Source organism: Xyrauchen texanus, chromosome 35 (genome assembly GCF_025860055.1).
Source record: "Xyrauchen texanus isolate HMW12.3.18 chromosome 35, RBS_HiC_50CHRs, whole genome shotgun sequence".
Taxonomy (NCBI): Eukaryota; Metazoa; Chordata; class Actinopteri; order Cypriniformes; family Catostomidae; genus Xyrauchen; species Xyrauchen texanus.
Window position 1 is genome coordinate 36,676,495 of NC_068310.1, and position 27,167 is coordinate 36,703,661.

At 40.6% G+C, this 27,167-nt stretch overlaps 1 protein-coding gene across 1 annotated transcript; it reads right to left on the reverse strand.

Moving 5' to 3' along the window:
- Window positions 1–10,371: 10,371 nt before the first annotated feature.
- LOC127628698 (dolichyldiphosphatase 1-like) lies at window positions 10,372–26,586 on the reverse strand. The gene is made up of 8 exons (XM_052105496.1): window positions 26,508–26,586; window positions 24,009–24,109; window positions 23,788–23,872; window positions 15,080–15,179; window positions 14,679–14,777; window positions 14,465–14,593; window positions 14,282–14,371; window positions 10,372–11,232 (listed from the first exon to the last, which is right to left on the reverse strand). The coding sequence occupies exons 1-8, from the start codon at window positions 26,581–26,583 to the stop codon at window positions 11,196–11,198; spliced, it is 717 nt and encodes a 238-aa protein (XP_051961456.1). The 5' UTR covers window positions 26,584–26,586; the 3' UTR covers window positions 10,372–11,195.
- Window positions 26,587–27,167: the final 581 nt, after the last annotated feature.

The window sequence follows — 27,167 nt, forward strand, 5'->3', positions numbered from 1 at the left end:
GACAAGAAGCAAGCGAAGCTGTCCTTTGCGCCTGCGCAGGTCAACAGCGCGGCTGCGCGATTTATAGGGCGCTGACGTCATTATTCAGGTCTGGTAGACTATTAGAACTAAATGGCTATAGAAGATTGTAACAAACCCAGTAGATTACAGACAAAGTTGAATTACTGTATCTCACTTAATTGTTCCTTTTGTCATCACTATTAACCCTTGAGAGTAAATTTAAAAGGGTCCGCTTAAAAAAAAAAAAAAAAATGCTATAATAATATTAAATAATATATATTAAAGGGTAACTAAACACCTGCCTGTCTGACTCCACCCACTAGAAATATTTGAAAATGCTGGAAAAGTGGGCAGACCCCGGCGGGGATAGAGGGAACGAACCGAGTGCGGGGCTGAGCGGGGGTGGGGGGGGGGCACCTGAGACTCGTAGTGACGGATTAATTGACAGCTGCTGTCAGACTCTATGTTATTATTATTCCTCACACGGTCGCAAGACGACATGTACATGAATCTGGCGTGGTGAGCTGGTATGGAACCTGCTTACGTCAGCTGTCACCGCTTACGTCACGAAGTACCGCAACAGCCAATAGGAAAATTCAACTGCAGTAGCCACCGTTCAACCTGAAGAGGGCAGCACTCAGACGTTTTTACACCATATATTGTAGAATTAAAACACTTTATACACAAATGTCAAAAAAATTACTTGAATCAATGACCAGTACTAATAAAGCCCCATGCTTACAGATCATTAACTAAAAAAAGTTGGTTTAGGGTTTAGTTACCCTTTAATATTATTTTCCACTTTTCATTTGTTCATTTTTTTTTACCAACATCAGTCCTGATTATAACTAACTTCAGGATTTTAACCCTTTAAAAGTCAGTTTATTATTTATTTACAATTGTACAATTATTTTCCATATAGCCTACTAAATGCTAAGGGGGCTTTATGGGGGTACATTGATATGTCAATGATTAACAACAATGCTGAAGTTGCAGTGGGCTGCAACAAAAAACTCACAGTCAGGACCTTTCAGGACAAAAATGTCTGCATAAAAAAAACTGGCATGAAAATATTATATATTAATATTATTTTACACTTTCAATAACACAACATCATCGATCATAACTACAATAATTCATCGACTTAGCACTGCTGTTACACACACACACACACATGCACACACACACACACACATATTATTTCAATACACACATACAGGACACACTCTGACATCCAAACCAAAACACCCACACAATAGTTGCACTGTAAAAAATGTCAGCAATTTTAACAGTAAAATACTGTAAAAATGCTGCAGAAATAAAATGTTAATTGTTTAACAAATATTAACTGTAAAATATACAGTAAAATGTTTTATTATATTTTAAAAGACAATACAGTAGTTTTTACAATAAAATGATGTAAAATTAAATTATTTAAATGTAAAAAGTAAGATTTTCCTGTATAATTAATGGTAAAAAGAACAAGAGAGTACTGGCAGTGCGGAGGGCGGGGACGGGTCGTGATTAGACACACCTGGCCCCTTATCCTAATTAAGCCTCCGAGAGGGATAAAGGCCGATGGCAGACGGTGGTGCGACGAGAGAGAGATAGTTTACGGACATGTCCGTCATATGTGTGTTTGTTGTCTTTTCAGTTTATAATTAAACTATTATTTATATTGTCAAGCCAGTTCTCCTATACGCCATAGCTTGTTCCTCGGCCACTCCTCCACCCTCTAAGGGACGACAGCCGCGCCTCTCCGGGCGGATCAGAGGCAGTCCTCGCCGCGTTCTCAGGGAACAGAAGGGGTCTCCCCCGCCCCTGGCAGCAGTTCTCCCACTCCAGGCGGTCGGCAGTGAGACCCTCCCCGTTCGCGGTCAGCAGTCTCAGACCCCGCCGCGTTTCAGCGGCTGGTAGGCGACTCCTCCGCCCCTGGCAGAGACCCTGACCGCTCCAGGCGGTCGGTTAGGAGCCCCTTCTCCCCTCGCGGTCAGCGGTCGTCGTCTTCTTCCAGGCGGCCGGGCTCCTCGTCCCCCGGCAGATGGCCGCGACTGCTCCATTGGGGTGGACGGTAGTGGCGAGAACTCTACTACGGCGTATCCCTCCTCCTTCCCGGATTTCTCCGGAGAGTGTAAAGAAGTCAATGGAAAGGAGGAGGCGAGAACCGGCTTGACAATATAAATAATAGTTTAATTATAAACTTAAAAGACAACAAACACACATATGACGGACATGTCCGTAAACTATCTCTCTCTCGTCGCACCACTGTCTGCCATCGGCCTTTATCCCTCTCGGAGGCTTAATTAGCCTGATAAGGGGCCGGGTGTGTATAATCACAACCCGGCCCCGCCCTCCGCCCTGCCACATTTATGTTTCATCATATTTTTAATATCAGTTATGTACACTGGAGTGTTCTGTGTTATATTTGATGTAATTTAGTGAATGTTTACTGCATTATTTAAATCTCATATGTGTTACCATAATGGTGTTTAATGTTTGTGTGAGTGATACTGAGCACTGTCTCTATACATTTATTGGTCATTGCTTGTGGAAGAGCCACTATTGGTGAACGTCATGTCATTATGTGCCCTTCTGTAATTACTATGGTTATCAACAAAATACCTTATAAAGTAAGTACAGTTACAGAAGGCATTTTTATGATTTCTTTTATTGTAAATTTAACAGAATGGTTTTTTTTACTGTGCCAGCGTGTAAATTACAATCATTTTAAACTGTAAAATGTACAGGTTGTTCTGTTAAGTGGTTTACATTTTAACTATATTTTTTACATAATTATTCTGGCAACCACAGCTGCCAGATTTTTTGGGGTAAAAACAACTGTAACTGACGACTCATCTGTCTTCAAATTCTTTGTTTTAAGATCACATAATTTCTCTTATCGTTTCATTGACCTAGGCACTGACCTACTTAGACTGTATATAAACCCCAGACTTAACAGAATAAAGGAGAATGAACTGAAGCACTTGGTGTCTGTCATTCCTCTTCCCTCGAGGCTTAGAGGCGCAAGGCAACGCATGCACACTGAAGCAAACAACTAATTAGGGGACCAGAGAAAACTTAATTCAAAACAGAATAAAAGTTTTCTAACAATTTGGGGGCTCGTCCGGGATCTCTCCAGACAGGAAAGGTCAATTTATTTAATTGACAATGGTCCTATCTGTTGAGAGATCCAAATAGATAAAGATCAATTTAATACGATCACACAAATAGCCTCTTCTATAAGAGACGTTTGTGCCCTATTTCCTGATAGGAAGAAGGTTTATACCTTACTAACTAATACATTGATTTAACAAATAAAGACAACATTTTATTGTATGATTTCGTTCTAGGGACCTCTTCATAGAGATGTTTTGGCCCTATCTTCTGATAGGAAGAAAGTTTACCAGTACATTAATCTAGGAGTTATCCCTATTATTCAGAAGAACAGGAAGGGAACGAGGAATTGTTCCAGATATTCTAAATTCAATTACGCAAGTCTGCATTCATGATTTGCAAATCTAAATAATAAACTACTAACATGGTGACGTTATGTGTTCAGAAATAAGCCGGCCATTACCTGACGAAACTCCAAAACAATGGATGTTCTGTAATAATCAGGGTTATAACACGGGACCTTATATCAGTAATCTGGCCGGAGACCCATATCCTAGGGATGGCTCATTTAGTGATCGGTTCATGAGTGAATCCAAATCCATGGTTAACCCGCAGGGGGAATTAATGGTGTCCCCGTTAAGTGTCAAATGACACCTACATTACCAGTTACATCGCCAGACAATCCAACCTTATTCAAAATGCACAATTTTGTGATTTTGCCTGACTCTCCATTCTGTCTACTGGGCCGTAATCTGATGCATAAAATTGGAGCTAAAATAACTTTTGATTCTAATTCACTGCAACTACTGTTTCCCTCAGTATATTGTCAGTCTGTATACACAGGACACTGCGAAGAAGTTTGCAGCTCAACATCTGTCAACACTTCTGCTGCAAAACAGGAACTGCTCAACGTCAACCCAGCGCTGTGGGCGGCCCACAAAGATGACGTAAGACCATATGTTGCCAAACTCCACTCTAACATGCCAGTATACTGCAAACAGTATCCGCTGACAAAAGAAAAAGAGGAAGGTATAGGTCCAATAATACAACAGTGCCTGTCACAAGGTATTTTGATACCTATACACTCATCATTTAACACACCAGTAATTCTGTTAAGAAGGTGTGGCAGGGCGGAGGGCGGGGCCGGGTCGTGATCGTACACACCCGGTCCCGTATTAGGCTAATTATGCCTCCGTGAGGTTTAAAGGCTGACTGCAGAGGGCCGTGCGGGAGAGAGAGATCGTTAGCGGACATGTCCCTCATGTGTGTTTGTGTTGTCTTTTAAGTTTTCCATTAAACTATGATTTATATTGACAAGCCGGTTCTCGCCTCCTCCTTGCCCATCCTTTAACTGTTTTACATTGGTGCCGAAGCCCGGGAAGGAGGAGGGATACGCCGTAGTAGAGTTCTCGCCACTACCGTCCACCCCAACGGAGCAGCCGCGGCCATCTGCCGGGGGACGAGGAGCCCAGCCGCCTGAACGAGGATGATGGCCGCCGACCGCGAGGGGAGGAGGGGCTCCTAGCCGACCGCCTGGAGCGGTCAGGGCCGCTGCCAGGGGCGGAGGAGTTCCCTACTGGCCGCTGAAACGCGGCGGGGTTTAAGAACGCCGACCGCGAGCGGGGAGGGGCTCACTGCCGACCGCCTGGAGCGAGAGAACCGTTGCCAGGGGCGGGGGAGACCCCTTCTAGTCCCCGAGAACGCGGCGGGGTGTTCCGTCCGCCAGGGGCTGGAGGACTGCCTCAGATCCGCCTGGAGAGGCGCGGGTGTCGTCCGATAAAGGGTGGAGGAGTGGCCGAGGAACAAGCTGCGGCGTATCGGAGAACTGGCAAGTAAGTTTTTTTTTTCATCTCTCTCTCCTCTCTCTCTCTCACTGTCGCTCTGCGTTGGCCTTTATCCTCTTTTAAATTTTACAGTCTTTTGGGGGGGTACTACAATGTTACAGGAGTACCCTCCCATTTTAATCATTTCTGTTTCCCTCCCCTTGTCCCCTCCCTCGTCCAGGTAGATGGGGATGACCTGCCGGCAGTCAGCTCGGAAGGCGCGCCCTCCCCCAGGGAAAGGGGGGGATGTACGTCAGGCCGGGGGCTCCCCATTCTGAGAGAACAAGGGAGGAATGTGGCAGGGCGGAGGGCGGGGCCGGGTCATGATCTTACACACCCGGTCCCGTATTAGGCTAATTATGCCTCCGTGAGGTTTAAAGGCTGACTGCAGAGGGCCGTGCGGGAGAGAGAGATCGTTAGCGGACATGTCCGTCATGTGTGTTTGTGTTGTCTTTTAAGTTTTCCATTAAACTATGATTTATATCGTCAAGCCGGTTCTCGCCTCCTCCTTGCCCATCCTTTAACTGTTTTACAGAAGGCTAACGGTAAGAGGCTAACGGTAAATGCATGCAGACTGACGCAAACAACTAATTAGGGGACCAGAGAAAACTTAATCCAAAACAGAATAAAAGTTTTCTAACAGCGAGTAATAGTCTTTTATGGTTGTCATGATTCCCTGTTGACTGCCTTGTGTTTCTCACTTGCCATCTGTCCCAGACTACACTTCCCATAATTCCCTGCCCTCATCACTGCCAGTTTCATTGTTCTCACCTGTTTAATTTAATCATTATCCTTGTGTATTTAAGCCCTGTTGTTTGTTCATTCGTGGTCAGTTGTTAAATCTATGTGTGTTCTTGAATGTGTTCCTGCCCGTGCCCTTCGTGGATGTTTCTCTTGTTTATATTTTGGTTTTCCCATCGTGGATGTTTTATTTGTTCCCTGTGTTGTTTTGTTATTTGAGTTACCCTGTTCACCTTTTGTTTTTCCATTAAAAACTGCGTCTAGATCCTCACTCCTCGTCTGTTTCGTCACAATGGTGTACTCTATATAAGATAGTATAAAGTGTCTTTTTTGTAACTCTCTTTGAATGTTTTGTTAATTATTTATTTATTGTACATTTTTAAACTGTTTTGTATTGTTCAAATAAATACTAAAAGGTGCTAAGAGTGTAAAATTAATTGCACAAGGAAGACAATTTTTCAACATTGATGTAAGTACGGGGTTAAATGAAGCTCAGTGCAACTTTTTTTGTGACTAGATTTGACTTTTCTATCATTTATTGTGTATTTTTGGTCCACACGTCAGTATGATTCATTAACATGCAAAGATGAGTTTAACATATTTACTGTGAAGAGAACATTTCTAGAACATTTCTGTGGTAACGCTTCAGTAAACATCATTTCTACAGATTATATTAATAATATGCAAATAAGCATACATGCAAAATAAGCAAGTGATGAAAAACCACAAAACAAAAAAGAAGTTGTTACTGATCCGAATAATGGAAAATATACTTGAACACTGCAGATGTTTATCAAAGTGAAAGTGAAATTAAACAAACTAGGATACACTGCATAAAAAATAAAAACTTTTTTGTAATTCCAGATTTCCAGCAAAAATATATAACCATATAACCAAAACTGCATAAGATTTTATAAGTTTTGTTTTCAGAGGAATCTGCTAAATCAAGTGAACTTCGTGCTAATGGGGTAAGAAAAATAAACTTGTTTTCTCTTTAAATTAAAGATGTTTATTTAATTTTTCCCCCATTGGTAAATAGCTTTTTTCTTGTTTTAAAGCACAACTGTCTCTAACAAGGACAGAAAGAGATGTGGAAGACCAGATGTGCAACTAAACAAGAGGATAAGTACATCAGGGTCTCTAGTTTGAGAAATAGACGCCTCACATGTCCTCCGCTGACGGCTTCATTGAATTCTACCCGCTCAACACCAGTTTCATTTACAACAGTAAAGAGAAGACTCAGGAGGACTTATGGGAAGAAATGCAAAGAAAAAGACACTTTTGAAACAGAAAAACAAAAAGAAAAGGTTTGAGTGGGCAAAGAAACACAAACATTGCACAACAGATAATTGGAAAAGAGTGTTACGGATCTTCACCCCATTGAGCTTTTGTGGGATCAGTTAGACTGTAAGGTGCGTCAGAAGTGCCCGACAAGACTGTCACTGGCTAGTGCTCGTTACGGATTTCTCATTTTGCTTTAAAGATGTTTTCTTTGGTGTGTTCGACCTCAAGACGGACAAGGAAGGAAAGTATTTCATTATTAATCTTTTATTTCTACTCGCTAAATATCACATCCATAAATGTAAGTTCAGGGGCTCTAAACCCTTCTTTCCTTTGTTTGAGAGTGAAGTCAATGAATACTTGGACTCCATAAGATATTCAAAGAACTGTAAAGCTCTGAAGACTGTGCAGATATATTCAAATCTTGTGACATCACGTGACTGAATGAAATTGGAACTTGTAAGTGATGCTATGAATTGGACTGCTTGTTGATTAGCCTTCCTGGACTTTGCAGACCCCACTGGATATGATTTATCTATATATGTACTTTATTTATTTATGTATAGTTTATTTATGTATGTATTTGTATGTGTTTGTAACTGCAATTGCTGTCAAGAAAAAAAAAAAAAAAAATCTACGGCAAGTGCTACAGGAAGTGAGGGGTGAAAGGTCAAGTGCTACAGGAAGTGTGGGGTGAAAGGTCAAGTGCTACAGGAAGTGTGGGGTGAAAGGTCAAGTGCTACAGGAAGTGTGGGGTGAAAGGTCATGTGCTACAGGAAGTGAGGCGTGAAAGGTCAAGTGCTACAGGAAGTGTGGGGTGAAAGGTCAAGTGATACAGGAAGTGTGGGGTGAAAGGTCAAGTGCTACAGGAAGTGTGGGGTGAAAGGTCAAGGAGAAGGGTCTGGCTGCAGACTGTGGGCGATTGGAGCTCCACTCTCAAACAGGAAATACGTCACCTCCACTTCGTAAAAGTTTAGTATACTGCTTTGATATTGTGTGTGAAGATTAGGTGAGGTCACGTATATATGCGCTTGAGTAAATAAATAAATAAATAAATAAATATATATATATATATATATATGCATATATATCATATGTCAGTCGCAGTCATAGACAGTATAAGGCCGCAGTAGAGGTGACGTATATATGCGCTCCGGCGCAGTGGAGGTGACGTATTTCCGCTTTTGAATGGAGCTCCACTCGCCCCGTAGTCTGCAGCCAGACCCTATTGAGGTCAAGTGCTACAGGAAGTGTGGGGTGAAAGGTCAAGTGCTACAGGAAGTGTGGGGTGAAAGGTCAAGTGCTACAGGAAGAGTGGGGTGAAAGGTCAAGTGCTACAGGAAGTGTGGGGTGAAAGGTCACTGGAGTATCTGATGAGAACTCTTTGAAGTTGTTTAAGAAGTTCTGAACATTGTTTTCAAATTGTAATAGTAATTATTCATGTTATTAATGTCCTGACTATACATTGTGATAAGCTGAATGCCACTTTGGTGAATAAAAGTACCAATTTCTTTCCATAAAAGCAAAATCTGTACATTATTCCAAACTTTTGACTCGCAGTTTAAGAATATGGCTCAGGCCACTAATCACAGGGTTGGTGGTTCGATTCCCGGCCCACACGACTCCACATGCCGAAGTGTCCTTGGGCAAGACGCTGAACCCCAAGTTGCTCCCAATGGCAGGCTAGCACCTTACATAGCAGCTCTACCATCATTGGTGTGTGAATGGGTGAATGAGTCACAGTGTAAAGCGCTTTGAATACCGCTAAGGTTAAAAAGGCGCTATATAAGTGCAGACCATTTACTTTTCCCGGAAACACACAAAAAATACTAATTAAGAAAATGATTTTTTTGCATTGTATGTGGGTATGTATTGAACACAAGTACACCAATAATGGCACCATTTCAAATGTTTTATTCAGCCTGATATGAATTACACATGAATAAAAGAGAGGATCATTTTAACGTAATAACCTCCCTTCCCTTTATATAAACACCCCGTCACAGACACCATTCTAAGAGAACAGAGGCCTCGGCACATGCTAAAGTTCACCTGAGGTTAGGGCTCTGTTATTTTGTCCTTTTCTTATTTCCATTTGTAATCTACTCTTGTTCAGATGTCCTTAAATAATCAACAGTGATATTGTGGAATGTCAAATGGGACAGATTGGAGAAAACTTCACGTCTGCACCATGGAAAGCAAAGTCAGTCATAAATGGAATGACAATATACATTAAATATAAAAGCAGAGCATTATTTTTCCTGCCCTCTGTCAAAATTGCATCCTCCGAGTGCTGGATTATTACTACTAAACAAGGAATGTCGATCAAAAATATGCTGCATATCTTTCAGAATACACTGAACAAACATTTTGGAAGAACCGTCTTTATGTGCAGTACAAAACAGATTATGTAAATACAACCCATAAACAAAAGTACATCATTCTGATAAAAAGCAGGCACTAATTTTGTTCCCAACACCACTTGAGACAGATGAACTTGGTACTATCTGTAACAACAACATATTTGATTTACTAAATCGTGTCCATGGACTTGTGGAGCACAAAGCAAAGCGTCTGCTTGTGGGACACGTCTGTCAATGGACAAACTCCAAAACAGAAAGAACACTTGCCTCAATGAAATAACTAGTGTTAATATAATAATAATAATAAAAAGAATTCACATAGTGCAAATTGTTTTAGTTTACGTTACACTTTTAAACAATAGCATAGGAGAATCTCACATGAATTAAGGACAAATTTCACCCCCAAAATGAAAAAAGGAAACCGATTTTGCTTATAAAAGTGAAGGTTATTTAGACGATCATTAAGAGTTTTTGCATCGACACGTTAAACTTATGCCAACTGCAAATTTCCTCAAATCTCATTTCCATTATGTGAAGAAAAAAATATTTCAATTGTAAAGCGGATTTAAATAAAAACGTTTATAATACAGCAGGAAAAATACAGTTTTTAACAGTAAAAAGTGTCATGAGAATCACCATTGAGAATAATGGGAATTACAAAAAAATATATAAATTATATTATTAATTATAATACACGGTCACAAAAACAATCATAACAGAGGAGAAATTTTTTTATGCAAATATATATTTTTAGCTTTTATTTCTTAATTTGTTTGGGGGGGAAAAATAAACAATGTCACAACAAAAATCATAATTTATGAGTAATTGTTTATGCCAAGTAAATATATAATTTTATCTTTTATTTTCTCGATTTCTGGGGAAAAAAAATAAACTGTCACAAAAAAAACATTTATGAGTAATTGTTTATGCAAAGTAAATGTATTTGTATATTTTTTTTCTCAATTTCTGAAAAAAAAAAAAAAAACGTCACAAAAAAATGAATAATTGTATATGCAAAGTAAATATCTATTTTTATCTAGATTTCTGGGGAAAAAAATAAACAATGTCACAAAAAAATCATAATGGATTTATGCAAAATAAATATATCTTTGTACATTTTTTTATCTCGATTTCTGGGTAAATTTTTTTTAACAATGTCACAAAAAAAATAAATAATTATGAATAATTGTTTATGCAAATTAAATGAATATTTTATCTTTTATTTCTCGATTTTTGAGGTGAAATGTGCCCTGGACATGTTTTTGTGAGATTCACCCAATAATGAATATTTATCTTCTTTTAAAATATACAAATGAGCAAAAGCTATTTTCTTAAACCCACCCGTTTTCTGCTATCAATGTCGCATTTGTTGGTGCATTCCCCATCCCCACTTATCCCCCGTTTATTACCTCCCAGCCTTAAGTGTCCCGTCCCTGCTCCAACGTGTCATCTATATAAAAGTCACGTCATGCTGATAGATCTGTCACATTGTAAATCTTTCTTTCAACCTTTTCCCCGTTCACATCAGATTCAAACTATTACGATATTCCCAGTGATCGTTAATGAATAAAATATTACATTTCTCATTAAATAGTTTTTGTGTCTAGCACAGTCCGCATGCATTAGGATCACAGGGGCAGTCTAAGGATGGGGATGAGAATGCCATGTTGTCGTGCCAACAAACAGTCGGGTCGTATGATAACCTGGAATGCAAACTCGCTCCTTTGGTCCATAAGTACACCGTTTTGCACTTTCGAATCAACCAGAACAGTCCAGACAATAAAACTCCAGTGTGTTTGAGAGAGTGTGTGTGTGTGTGTGTGTGTGTGTACGTGGTCCTTTCCGTCAGTTTTCACTTGGGTTTCGCAGCATATCACTGAAGCTTTGTTCCCAGCTTTCGTTGTCTGTTTCTGTGCAAAAACAAAACAAGAATGTAAGTCGACTGTTACTGGTGTCCAATTTATTACAACAATAAAAGGCACAAATCCATAATCTTTGAAATGAAAATGACTTTTATGGAAATATAGTTTATAAAAACTATAATAAAATGTACATTTAAAACAGTAAATTGTTGGCCTTCTTGACTGTATCCAATATTTAAAACCATACAAAAATGTCATAATTTATTTAAAATTAATTTGTTAAATTGATGAAATAAATATTTTTGTTTAACTTAAAATTGTGACAGCGAGGAAGTGGGACAATGTAAAAATAAGTAATAATAAAATAATAAAAATATCTATATATTTTTACAAATTAAAGTGTAGAGCACATTCATCAAGCTGAGCCATTCAACCCGGTTACCATAGTTACCAAATTTGGTTAAGTTACCAAACCCAATTAGCTCACCCCTATCTGTGACCCTGTCACTTTCAACCCTGTTAACTATTGTGACTTTATTTTATAAACCTTTTGCAGCTATTACAGCCTCAAGTCTTTTGGCGTATGATTCGTCATGCTTTGCACACCTGGATTGGGGGATGTTCTGCCTCTCCAGCTCTGTCAGGTTGGAAGGGGACCGTCAGTGCACAGCCATTTTCAGGTCTCTCCAGAGATGTTCGATTGGGTTCAAGTTTGGGCTCTGGCTGGGCCACTCAAGGACATTCACAGAGTTGTCCCTAAGCCACTCTTGCGTTGCCTTGGCTGTGTGCTTAGGGTCATTGTGACCCATCGGCCCAGTCCAAGGTCCCTAGCGCTCAGGGTCAGGTTTCCATTAAGGACATCTCTGTATTTCGCTGCATTCAGCTTTCCTTCAACCCTGACCAGTCCCCCAGTCCCTGCCGCTGAAAAACACCCCACAACATGATGCAACCACCAACATGCTTCAATGTTGGGATGGTATTGTGCAGGTGATGAGCGACGCCTGGTTTCCTCCAGACAGGACGCTTGGAATTAAGGGCCAAATGGTTCAATCTTTGTTTAAAGTAAATCTGCAACCCTGTAACTTTCAACCCTGTTGTCCATTCTGACCTTTTTATTTTTTGCTTGCTTAATGGTTATTTCATGTTTACTGCTAGAAAGTAATGAAATCCCTCAAACCAGAAAAACAGCATTTAGACAAAGTTTGCCAACTACAAGACACCATCCCCCAAACGTTTTGGGAATAAACAACTGGCTGATGTCCTGATGACCTGCTCTAACCTTCACTTCACACATACACCTCCTGCAACCCCCTTTCTGCCCCCTCCTCCAACTCAACCAGCACTTAAGATCTGTGAAGATGTGTGCCGGGTCTTCCAGAAACAGAAGACGAGGAAAGCACAGGGCCTAGAGTTTCACCCACTTGTCTAAAAGCCTGTGCTGACACAGATCTTCAATAGATAACTGGAGCAGTGTGAAGTTCCCTGCTGCTTCAAACGCTCCACCATCAATCCCATCCCAAAGAAACCCAAGACTGCAGGACTTAATGTCTACAGACCTGTGACCCTGACATCTGTGGTCATGAAGTCATTTGACAGACTGGTGTTGGCCCACCTGAAGAACATCACTGGACCCTTTCTGGATCCCATGCATTTTGCCTTTCAAGCTAACAGGTTGATGGATGATGCAGTCAATATGGGACTGCATTACATACTGCAACATCTAGACAGACCAGGAACTTTTGCAAGAATCCTATTTGTGGACTTCAGTTCGGCTTTCAGCACCATCATCCCAGCTCTCCAATGGAATAAATTAGCTCTAGTGGATCACCAGCTTTCTGACAGATACGCAGCAGTAAGTGAGACTGGGGAAATTAACTTCCAGCGCATGTACAATCAGCACCGGTGCCCCCCCAGGGACCTGTGCTCTTCCCACTACTCCTCCCTGTATACCAATGACTACACTTCCAAGGACCTGCCTGTTAAGCTCCTGAAGTTCCCAGATGACACTACAGTCATAGGCCTCATCCAAGATTAGGACAGGTCTGCTTACAGAAGCGAGGTTGAATGGCTGGCTCACTAGTGCAGTCAAAAGTCCTCTTCTGCACAATACATTAAATCACCTTGCACATAACTGCACATAACATATTTGAACAACATTATTGCCCTACTGTAGTTTTGCATTCTCTTTGCACAGGAAGCTTCTGTCACCAAGACAAATTCCCCGTGTTTGTAAGCATACTTGGCAATAAAGCTCATTCTGATTCTGATAACAAGGTTAAAATAAATAAATGAATAGAAACCAAAACAACCAATACTTGTATATTATTTAATATGAACTCCTATGGTAGAACACAAGTTTCACACCCAGGAATTGGAACAAAATGTCAAAAGATATATATATATATACAGTATATATATGAGATATAAATATTTCCCAAATCAAAATTATTCCCAATTAACTCGCCCTGCTGAGTGATATCTTAATTTAGGCTAAATCTGCAACCCTTCATCTCTGTTAATCATTCTGCTAATGTTTTTTAATTTTATATATATATACTGTAAATGTTATTCAATTGCTGTTCAAATAATGACTTAATGTCTACAGATAGACAATAATGAAATCACATAAATCAAGGTTTATAACTGTATTCATGTACCAAATTGTGAAAGCAGGGTTGAAATTTGAATAATAATCAAATTAAATAAAAAAAATAGCTCCTGTAACATTTATTTACATTTATGTATTTGCCAGACACTTTTATCCAAAGCGACTTACAGGGCACTTATTTCAGGGACAATCCCCCCGGAGCAACCTGGAGTTAAGTGCCTCGCTCAAGGACACAATGGTGGTTGCTGTGGGGATCGAACCAGCAACCTTCTGATTACCAGATTACCAGTTATGTGCTTTAGACCACTACACCACCACCACTCCATATTTTAACCTACATTTGTTTATGGTTTAGCACCTTGTTTGACTGACTGAGAAAGAAAATGTACTTAATTTTTAAGGGTTTAAAGACCTAATTTACGTGCTTTTTTAAAGTGTCAAAAATACGCTCATGTGATATTTGCCAAAAGATGCTGTGGGTGTGTTTACCTGGCCTCTGATCTGGTTACTGTGTATTCAAACCACAGAATGTTTGGAATGAGACTTGTATCTCTCACCAGGAAAAACTCTGAGATGTGCCTGAGACAAAAGAGAGAAACAGGTTATATACATCTACATCTATATATTTAGGACGGTGTATATGAACATGTGTGTGTGCATTTGCGTCATTACCAGGCTGCTATCTTGGGAAAGAGTGGCGTTAGCACCTCCTGGGTGATAAAAAACCATACCACTCCCATCACCATACCGGCAACACCCCCATAAATAACCTGACTCCAGGTGTGGTACAGGAGGTAGACTCTATGAATGCACAGAACAATAGGTGAAAAGAAACAATGTCAAATAAAGCCCAAAGTTTACGCGCAAATAACAGAAGTCACATTACCTGCTGTATGAAACAGAGAGAGCCGCACCCAGTAGAATGATGGACAGTATATGCCGCCATAACAATTCAACACACCTGGCATTGTTCGTCTGATGCATTCTAGGGGAAAAAAGACTCAATGTAAAAATCACTCAAACTTATGCATTTATGCATCCTAAAACAGGAGTACCGTCCTTGCATGTAAACATATTAAGGGTAACACTAAGGAATGACGTCATGCAAAAGAAACGTATTTTACAATGTAACGTAAGTGACAATGTAATGTAACAGCTTTAAAATAATAATAGATATTATTATATTAATAATAGATATTAATAATAGATATGAAATAATAAATTTTCAGGCTCTACCAAATGCCAGATTCGGTCTATAGCGGCTAAATGAGTACTATCAAGCCTTACCTTAAATAAAGAAAAAGAAAAAAGTACACAACAAAAAACCAGATGAACTGAGAGTGACTGGAGGGCATCCCGTACTCTGTCGTGAGTGAACTGTGACCTCCTGTTAACGACACAGAACAATGACATTTCAGTACTCATCCCTCAAACTAAAATGGTGTTTACACTTACAAGCGTACAATGGAAGTCTATGGGGGAAAGGCATTCTGGAGAGATTAAACACAGACATTTTAATAGTTCAATTTGGCCATACAAATCTGTTAATTACGGTTTAACGTTGTTTTAATACATAAACGTATGCGTTCCTAAAAGAGTGGACTAAACTCTAACCGTGCGTTCACACCAGAGGCGGCGAAAGCGTCAAATCGACCGAAGTCATTCATTTTCAATGACAGCCAGCGTCTCTCGGCGGCGAGTCTTGGGCGGCGTGGGCGTCAGATGAAAGTTCAAGTGCAGTTAACATTATGGTAATGAGCTTTGACGCGGTTCGGGGTAACCTGTTGGAATATAGAAGTGCTCCGCTCTAGTGAAGTCTAGAGAACACAACCGTGTAAACTTTGGATCCCACCAAACATTCGTTCCGAAGATAAAATGGAGGAGAAACTGATTATTGCCGTGGCGGGTTTCCCAGTAATATGTGATCTGTCCCTGATTGCTTACAGGGATATAAAACAACCAAGACCACAGTTATTATTACAAACATATTTTATTTTGATAACAAACAACTATAATTTTAATTACTTTCTGCCATCGATCGATTTCTTATTTTCACATTTTAAAGAGTTCATGAGGATATACGCTACTTGTGATAGGTCGGCAAAAAGTAAATGGTCGACATGTCTGGATGTTTAAATTGCGGCCCCTTTAAATATAGTTCACAAAACAAAGTGAACTATAGTGAACAAACGTTGCCGCCTATTTCAACTACGTCAGAGCGTCCACGAGCATCCTCGAGCGTTGAAGGCAGGGCAGCCAGAGCGAAATGTGACGCTCTCGTCGCTTCTGGTGTGAACGCACGGTAAGTAAACAGTCCTTGCGTTTATTGTGCGAAAGTTAGCAGGTTTATTAGGTAAGAGTCGTCATTGGGAGAGTTGGAGAGAGAGACACACACACACACACACACACACACACACGGAGCTGTGTGTGTGTGTCGTCATGTTGTTATGTTCCAGTTCAGTGTTTTAAGTTGTAATTAAAGTCCTGTTGAGTGTCAATCCGCTTCCTGCATCCTCCTGCCTTCTTTACCAACGAACGAGAGGCTTGTCTGCCACAATCACCCCTCAACATCTGGTGCAATGTCTTGCCCCGTAGACTTCCATTGTATGTGCATTATTGTAACCAAGCTGTCGGTAGAGCTTGACTGAGCAGAAAGGAAGAGAAGTATTATCGCCCCATGACCATGTTTCCTGTGAGCTGAAAAAGCATGCGTTAAGTGTGTTATCTGCTAAGTGTGTTATCTGCTAGTCTGAGAGAGTACCTCCGGTTACCAAGGCCAAGTTGTTTAACAGGCGTTTTGTTATTAGACTTAGAAATGACAAACTATACACAACTGATAGTATTCAAGGCTGACTGCATAAAGCTGATTACATGCAAGGTGGTGGCTTGTTTTATACTGGAGGGACTGTAGTCAATAATGGAAAGATGGCATTCCAGTGGGCTCCGTTTATTGCAGGGCCATGCAGAAAATAAGTTGCCCAATTCTTACTGGATCGTGGTGGACCAACACAAACAATTGCCAAGGGGCCATCAGCTCAAGATGCTCAGACAACTGCCAAACACCTCTTCCGGGACCCCAGAACCACCTCCACCATTGGATGGGACTTCTCATTGGTCCACTGATGGTTTCTTATCACCAAAATCTTTTTTTGGTTTGAGAGCATATTTTATCATACCGAGATTACTTATGTTGTCACGAGTGGCTTTTGATGAAGTTATAAAACAAAAAATTCATTATAAATTCAACATTTAAAAAAATAAAGTGGATGAGGGGGCCTGTGTCACCCTTGGACCTTGAACTCGCGTCTCCAGGGCTGATAGGGTGACACAGGCCTGTGTCACCCTATCACCCCTGGAGACGCGAGTTCGAATCCAGGGGCGTGCTGAGTGTCTCCAGCCAGGTCTCCGTAGCAACCAAATTGGCCCGGTTGCTAGGGAGGGTAGAGTCACATGGGGTAACCACCTCGGGGTCACGATTAGCGGTTCTCGCTCTCAATGGGGCGTGTGTTGAGTTGTGTGTGGATCGTGGAGAGTAGCATGAGCCTCCACATGTGTCATGCACAATGAGTCACGTGATAAGATGCGCGGATTGACGGTCTCAGAAGCGGATGCAACTGAGATTCGTCCTCCGCAACCCGGATTGAGGCGAGTAACCGCGCCACCACGAGGACCTAGTAAGTAGTGGGACTTCCAAATTAGGATTACATTTTAATATTTAACAAGATTGAAGTTATACTTGTATTCCTAACAATTCCGAGCAATCACTTCACATTTATGACAGTTGTAACAAATATTTTATTAGATGGGGAAAATAAAGTGGTTGCCACTGTAGAATAGGGGATGCCCTCAATTGAACGTGCGTTTGATCGCCAACAGGTGTGTAAATATCCTTGTCAATGACAGCTATCTGGTTTAGTTTTTTGAGCTGCTATTGTTTTGAATGCTTTGATGCTGACATTATAAAGCCCAACAGCCTCTGACGTTAGCAGTTCGTGGTTCATGGCCAGCAAGCTATTGGCCGTTTGTAGAAAAGGGGCATAAGACAATGAAAAGGTGGCACTGGCCAACCCAGGCCCACCCATGACTATTCCAGTGACATCAACTGCGACGCATCCACTCCTTGTTCGTTCACATAACCGTTTAGGTTAATTGCAGCACAAAAATTGTACTATTAAGGCAGAAATGAATGCATGGGATTCAAGATGAGTCAATGCATTCAGCACAGTGCCAAGAGTATTTTGGAAATGGTTTGGAAAAGTAAGCAATGCATAGTTAAAACTTTGAAATCACAAACTTTCCCACCATGACGAATACCATGACATTTTCCACGGACACCCATCACCCCCTTGCGTGCCCTTATGGGTCCCCAGACCCCAGTTTGAAAACCTCTGCTTTAGACAATGCAAATAAGCTCCATGCTTAGAAGGAAGGGTGGGCCACACTGTGCCTTTCACAGCCAATCAGGACATTGGATCCGAAAGGCTCCAAATTGCAATCTCCTCCTCTTTTGACATTTACATGTATGCATTTGGCAGACGCTTTTATCCAAAGTGACTTACAGTGCACTTATTACAGGGACAATCCCCCCGGAGCAACCTGGAGTTAAGTGCCTTGCTCAAGGACACAATGGTGGTGGCTGTGGGGATCAAACCAGCGACCTTCTGATTAACAGTTATGTGCTTTAGCCCACTATGCCACCGCCACTCTTAAGCTTTTGAAAGGGTTAAAAGTACCCTTTCAACAGACACACAATGTATTGCGTCTCACGTCCAGACAGACACTAACAGATTATGCTACACAAATTTCTGTCTCCGGCCTGAGCAGTGGGAGACACTAACAAGCTTCCTGCCTCTGCGTATTCCATATTGGGTCAGTCCATCTCAAGTGGTCCAATAATTGTAAAGTTGGATGCTTGACCAATTGCTTTTTGAGTGATTACTTCTATGTATTGGTATTTCAAAACCACCAGATTTTTATTTGACTTGGTTTAACCACAACGGCCATCTTTGTGTCGCAGATTAATCAGATGACCAACTCAATTTCCAAATGTCTAATTTACTGAATGGTCTTTTCAGATGATTCTTATACTGGTAATGTGACAAGTCTTCACTGGTGCGCCAAGGTAAACGGATGGAGAGACCAACTGACAACACACACACACACACACACACACACACACACACACACAAACTATAACATCCAGGTGTGTTGTGTGAGGTCTCCTACATCGTTTTGCATCCGTGTGATTATCTCTACAAGACATTTACACTCACCTAAAGGATTATTAGGAACACCTGTTCAATTTCTCATTAATGCAATTATCTAATCAACCAATCACATGGCAGTTGCTTCAATGCATTTAGGGGTGTGGTCCTGGTCAAGACAATCTCCTGAACTCCAAACTGAATGTCAGAATGGGAAAGAAAGGTGATTTAAGCAATTTTGAGCGTGGCATGGTTGTTGATGCCAGACGAGCCGGTCTGAGTATTTCACAATCTGCTCAGTTACTGGGATTTTCACGCACAACCATTTCTAGGGTTTACAAAGAATGGTGTGAAAAGGGAAAAACATCCAGTATGCGGCAGTCCTGTGGGCTGAAAATGCCTTGTTGATGCTAGAGGTCAGAGGAGAATGGGCCGACTGATTCAAGCTGATAGAAGAGCAACTTTGCCTGAAATAACCACTCGTTACAACCGAGGTATGCAGCAAAGCATTTGTGAAGCCACAACACGCACAACCTTGAGGCGGATGGGCTACAACAGCAGAAGACCCCACCGGGTACCACTCATCTCCACTACAAATAGGAAAAAGAGGCAATTTGCAAGAGCTCACCAAAATTGGACAGTTGAAGACTGGAAAAATGTTGCCTGGTCTGATGAGTCTCGATTTCTGTTGAGACATTCAGATGGTAGAGTCAGAATTTGGCGTAAACAGAATGAGAACATGGATCCATCATGCCTTGTTACCACTGTGCAGGCTGGTGGTGGTGGTGTAATGGTGTGGGGGATGTTTTCTTGGCACACTTTAGGCCCCTTAGTGCCAATTGGGCATCGTTTAAATGCCACGGCCTACCTGAGCATTGTTTCTGACCATGTCCATCCCTTTATGGCCACCATGTACCCATCCTCTGATGGCTACTTCCAGCAGGATAATGCACCATGTCACAAAGCTCGAATCATTTCAAATTGGTTTCTTGAACATGACAATGAGTTCACTGTACTAAAATGGCCCCCATAGTCACCAGATCTCAACCCAATAGAGCATCTTTGGGATGTGGTGGAACGGGAGCTTCGTGCCCTGGATGTGCATCCCACAAATCTCCATCAACTGCAAGATGCTATCCAATCAATATGGGCCAACATTTCTAAAGAATGCTTTCAGCACCTTGTTGAATCAGTGACACGTAGAATTAAGGCAGTTCTGAAGGCAAAAGGGGGTCAAACACAGTATTAGTATGTGTCCCTAATAATCCTTTAGGTGAGTGTAAGTGCAGTTAAGTTCAAAAATCTGCTGTTTTCATTGTTTTGAGATGATGATGTTAATTTACTTTGAATAAAAAATTAATATATATTTAGTTTTTTTCTTTTTTTATAATCTGTCATTAATTTTACAATAAAAATACATTGAGACTGTAAAGGATTGCCTTTTTTATGGTGGCTTTTAATCTTGAATCAAAGAGTGAACTGCATACTGTATGCAGACTGGCATTTACAAATCACCAGCAGTAAATATTGTGCTAGTACTAGTATTGAACTACAAGAAACAAGACAGTTGCAAGCCTTTGATTAGAGTTATGTAAAGCTTTTGATGGCAAAGTTAGGCCCTAGAGATGTGGTGACAACAGCTGCACAGAAGGGGCCCAATTAGATTTTTTTGTCATGGGGCCCAAAATTCCTGGCGGCACCCCTGCACCACACACCCTATGTCTCCGCGGTAACGTGCTCAACAAACCACGTGATAAGACGCATTGATTGATGGTCTCAGATGTGGAGGCAACTGAGATTCGTCCTCCGCCACCCGGATAGAGGCGAGTCACTACGCCAACACGAGGACTTTGGGAATTGGGCGTTTCAAATTGGGGAGAAAAAAAATGTCGACCTGTCTAAATCGTGTTATTCATTACTTCTGATTACTGTAAAATTATTCCAGTTAAGGGTACATAGAAACTATGGAGGCTAATCAAAAGCACTATCTGTAAATGGTATAGTTGGTCGGCCTATCCAGATCGTATTAGTCACTTCCTCTGGTTGAGAATAGTTTTATTTTAAGTGTACGAAGATCTAAGGGGACTAAACAAAACTACTATTCAGAGGAGTGAGCTGGGAGTGACCTGTCTGAATAGTATTAGTCAATTTTGGATCTAGATAATGATCCAAAATTGACCAGTTTGTGAAATGATCACGTGTACCCGGCCAGCACGTAGACTCCATTAACAGGAAACCGAAAGAACGGGTGCAATTTAAAATAGAGATGCACCGCTCCGATACACACTCGGGTATTGGTCCGATGAGCTCGATCCAAATCCGATACATAAAAGAACAATAAAGGCACCATTAAAGGAGCAATATGTAACATTGACATCAAGCGTTTAAAATGGGTACTGCAGTCCAAATTCAAAATATTGGAGAGACTCGAAACTCATGTGGGTTGCCAGGTTGAGGACACGCAACAGGAACGAGCAAACTGACAATGGCAAGTGACGAGCCTTACACTGTAAGTTGATCAGCTAATATATACATTTGCAAGGCGCTAGCCTGCCATTGGGAGCAACTTGGGGTTCAGTGTCTTGCCCAAGGACACTTCGGCATGTGGAATCGTGTGGGCCGGGATTCGAACCACCAATCCTGCGATTAGTGGCCGACCCGCTCTACCACCTGAGCCAGATCTTTTCGATCTGATGCCAAGTACAATCAAGGCCAATAATCACTGATACCGATAACAATAGATCTATTAAATAGGTTTATTTTGCAATTTCTCAGCATAAAATGGCTAATTTTATCCATTTAAAAGACTGTAAATGTATAGGCCTTTTGTTTACCATTTATTTACAGTTAACAGATTTAAAATAACATTGTTTTTTTAATTAAATTCACAACTGAACAGGGGCCGTATTCACAAAGAATTTTATCTTACCACTAGGAGTACTCCTAAATCGCACTAAAATATTTTAGCTAGGAGTTTTCTCTTAAAAGTTATTCACAACGCCTTTCAGACCTACTCTTAGTAAGGAAAAATGACAACTCCTAAACTAAGAGCGAGTCTTCGTCGCTATGGATGACGTCAATTCTCATGCACGAGATTCCTCGCAATAATCACGGTGATTGGTTGATAGATGACAGGGCCATCATGCGGAACATAACACAGATGCAACAAATCATGGAATTACGACATCTAAATATGTCTGTGTCCTACACAAAATAATAATAGTAATGTCATCGAAATGCATATATAATGACATATTTATGCAGGCCCCAGTGTAGCCTAATTCTAAAAAGGCAGAGAGAGAGAGAAAAGTCGTGAATTAAATTAAATTAAATCAAGGTAGCCTAATAATGAAAAACGACACTTGCATTAACACTTGCTTGGTTAATTGACATCCTATTAGCCTAAATTGACTACTTAAAGCAAGGAAATGTTGCTCCTATTGAAGTAATGTAATAGTTGAATGACGGTGGATTATGAACTCGCCAAAACGGAAAAGAAAGCCCAACTGGACACAGGATCAGTTACTGCTGCTGCAGTTGGTGCTGAAAAAAAAACATAATAAAAGGGAAATTCGGCAGTGGGATATCAAGCAAAACTAAGCGTGAGACATGGGACAGGATTTGTTTGCAGATCAATGCAGCATTCCCGCTTGTGTCGCGGACCCCGGACGACTGCGAGAGGCGGTGGTATGCGCTACAATCGCAGTCGAGGGTTGAGATTGCAGCCTTTAAACAGGCAAACATGGCAACAGGTAGGCCTATAATATTAAATATATAATATCATTATTGTTTCATGTAATTCTAAAAACTTCCTGCTTGTCATGAAAGTAATGAATTATGAAACAAATGTCATTAAACAATATGCTTACATTAAAGTGTGCTTTTAAGTGTTATGTAGGCAATGCTTTTGAGTTGGTGACACTTTCCATGTATGTGTTAAGGAGGAGGATCAGCACCTAAGCCACTGAGCCACATTGCATCGGTGGTGTATAGTGTCATTGGGTCAGACACCAGTATAACGGGCCTTGAGGGTGCAACTGAACACCGGCAATATCCATAAAGCTGGCTTTGTTTCTTTGGAGTTGGCGAATGTCCAAAGGAAAACTTATGAACTGTCGAATAATATGGGGTCTACAGAGTGCATTGATGGTTTGGTGGATGGATCTGCTTACCAATGGCTGGGATATCGCTAGATCGTCGGCATTGCACAACTGCATTTTCCCCGTTGCCAGGTAGCGAAGTGTTGTCAAACATTTCAATTCGGCACTGACTGGGTTGTTGCGATTAGTTGGCGCTGTTATTGCATCCCTCACAAGATCCACAACAATCAGTAGCCTATTCCCTCACGGTTAAGGCGGTATCTTTGTAATAACTCCGTGTCATTGAGTGTCTCCAACACACTGCGTCTCACGGCTATTTTAAGATCCTTTGTGAATAGGTCTTAGTGAGTTAGGAGTCCTCTCGACTTATTTTAAGCTGTCCCAGACTTAGGTGCTACTTTTAGGGCTAAAATGCTTCGTGAATTACTCTTAGTGAAAAAATTAGGAGTCCTAAAGTTAGGAGTGACACACCCATTATTTTTAGGAGTTGCTCCTAAATTCGCCAGTTAGGAGCTACTTTTAGCCTTAAAATTCTTTGTGAATACGGCCCCAGATGTTTATTTTACTCTTTATAACATATTACACAATATATATTTAGATTAATAATAAATTGTAATTTTCCAAGCAAACTCTGCGAACTTTTGTGTGTAGACATTGTGGCTGTGTTTTGTTCATTTTCAAGGATACTCACCCCCGCATGGCCGCGGCTCCTGTACAATGTGTTTCAGCAGCCAGTTTAGCCCCTCGTTCATTACCAACCCCCCAAAAAAAGAGATCTGAGAGGGAGAGAGCACAAATTATGAACAATGCATGATGGCAAACAGGGTAGAAAGCTTACATGGAAAGCTCACATCTATATACGTGGGGTTTGGGATTTGACCCTATAACCTGCTGTAAAGTCATGTGACCCACCGTGTGCAGTTCTCTCTTGAAGATGATCAGAGTGACGAAGCCGACGAGGATCGCTATGGGCAACAAACTCATGTAGGCCAGCACCTGTCCCGTCACATCACCTGGACACACACACACACTCAAACAGGTCAAAAGTCAGCACTTCAGAGATATCCTGGAAAAGTCCAGAATCTTTGCACACCGAGCGAGATAGAACTAACTAGGGCTATGTTTGGATTCAGAATAGCATACCGCTTGTGCTATATCTGCACCATTTTTACTCAAAACTGGGTTAATAATAACTATTTCTGAGATGATGGATGTGACCTCAAACCGGAGGTGTAGCACCTACATATAGCACAAAGTTATTTAAAGTTAATGAGTTGTAATATAATATTCAAACTTGCTCTAATAAATAAAATAAAAAATGTTTAAACTTCAACAACTCTCTTCAACATCTGTTTTCATTGAAGAACATGCAATTCTTGAAACTGATCACTAAATGAATCATGGCTATTTAAATATATATATATATTTCTTATTATTTTAGTCTAATATTGACATTCCTAGTTTGTTAATAAAGTTTGAAAATGAGCAGATTTGCTGCTTGAGGGGACCCAATGCATCCAGACCATTTACTAAACTGCAAAAATGTCTCATTCTGGTCTCATATTAATTACTACGTCACCACCGTGAGCTCATTAACATAGGACCGCCCACACCTGTTCATTATTCAGCTTCCTGGCCCGCCCTGATGAATGACAGAGCAAAATACACAGCAAGAGTACACAACTATAACAGTATAGGACACATTTATTACAATGGTCAATTACATATTTAGGTCTTAAAGGTACAGTAGCAAAAACAGGTAAAATTCTAAGGCTCAGAGAGAGAGGGTGGAAAACGGTCAAAATAAATGAATTATGCATTATAAACCTAATTATGCTTTTGGTGCAATAAATATTGACCTCTTGTCTTGAAGCTGTAGGTCCATTCAATGCAAGTGAATAGAGACCGGAACTTTAAAGCTCCAAAAAGCACATAAAGTCAGCATATAAGTAATCCATTAGACTCCAGTGGTTTAATCCATGTCTTCAGAAGTGATATGATAAGTGTTGGTGAGAAACAGATCAATATTTAAGTCCATTTTTACTATAAATCTCTACTTTCGACCAGCCCTGACTAGAAGGTTGCAATAGGCACGAAGAATGTGAATCGCCACAGAACAAAAAAAGTAGAATGTAGAAGTGATAGTGGAAATGTATAGTAAAAAAAGGACTTAAATATTGATCTGTTTCTCACCCACACTTATCATATCACTTCTGAAGACATGGATTAAACCACTGGAGTCATATGGATTACTTTTAGGCTACCTTTATGTGCTTTTTGGAGCTTCAAAGTTCTGGCCACTATATACTTGCATTGTATGGACCTACAGAGCTGAAATATTCTTCAAGAAATCTTAATTTGTGTTCTGCAGAAGAACGAAAGTCGTGCACATCTGGGATGGCATGAGGGTGAGTAAATGATGAGAGAATTTCCATTTTTAGGTGAACTACTCCTTTAAGATTGATTGCATGTTTATATTGTTTTAAAACAAATATGTCAGGGGTATATGGGGAAATAAAAGTATTTTTTTCAGTCTATTTGACTTTGTGTAATATAATATAAAGCCATAATAATGATAAGTCACATATAAGTAATACAGTAATTTTTATCATTATCAATGGAGATACATTTTAACATTACAGTACATCAATACATACTTCAAAACTAACTTATTTAAATCCCCATATTCCTCACTGCCAAGCCAATATTAGATCTTCACATTTGTCAAACAGCTCATTAAAGCTTGTTTTATCTCATGCACACGCATGTTGCACAGTTATGCTTCATGCATGACAATTTAACATGCAAACGAGTCAAACTTTGTGACACGAGTTGAAAAAACACGGAAGATGTGCATGGTTTTCTTCACATTTCGTCTCATTTCTCCATGTTTGACAGGCGCAGCTGTAGTTTTTGGGTCAGTTTATATACTCCCAAATCCAGGGAGACCCTCGCGAATGACAGGATCCAAAAAGGGTGTGAGGCAACCGGGACTGAACTGGAAACTTACAGGAACTGGGGCTTATATGCTTTTATTAGACGCAATGACATGTCTACAGTGGTAGTATTGTTAATGGGCTTTTCAAGGCAACCATGCATTAGATTATTGCATTAATAATAAACCGTCAAAATGATTGAGAAACAATACAAGATTCACCCGATGTGGTACATTAGGGAGAGTATAAGCTCCACTGCGCATGCGCACTACATAGGCACACTATTTGACAGCGGGCGTTGCGTTCCATACGTGCTGTGCAACGCGGGCGCACTATTTGGCAGCCCAGCCCTGGTCGTGTCCATTCAGCTGTACGATGTTCCATGTACGCCGCGGAGCGAATATAGTGCATATATTAGAACATACAGCAATCCAAACGGTTTTGAGGGGAAAATAACGAAGTAAAATGCTCTTACCAGCCGGATACTCTACGTGAGTTAAGGATATCGACCGCCATCGAAGTGGTGCCGAGCACTGCTCTTCCGACGCCATCTTACCCGGACACCGGGCATCTGGCTTCGACCAATCAGAATAAGACGCCCCCGACGCGTCAGACCAATCGGATTCACCGGACGCTATTAGCACGAGCGGCCATTCACCAAACGCAGTCTCACAGGAAAAAAAAAACCTGCACGGGAACAACGGACCAATCAGAGGCGTCTGGATGAGAGGATTTGACCAATCAGAGGAGGTTCGGCTGGACATATTAAAATTTGATTTATTCAAATGAAAGAAGAAAAATTAAGTGAATGGACAGATTCTCTTCAACTGATATCAGTTTGAATGCATACATTTTACTCTGGTTCATCACATACTGGTTTAAACACGTTTAAAAAGCCAAATTTCATAGTCTAAAAATGGTAAAATCAGTAGACATTGTATATGTTTGCAAATGTACATATCTCCATTCACACAATCTCAAAACAAAGGACATGAACCTGGGGGCGGAATGATAAGCACAAGACCAACATAAATATATAAGATATGTATTTTTAGGGCTCTCAGTCGATTGAAAGTTTTTAATTTAATTAATTACATTAATTTAACTTAATGAATTAATGAATGTAATTAATTTA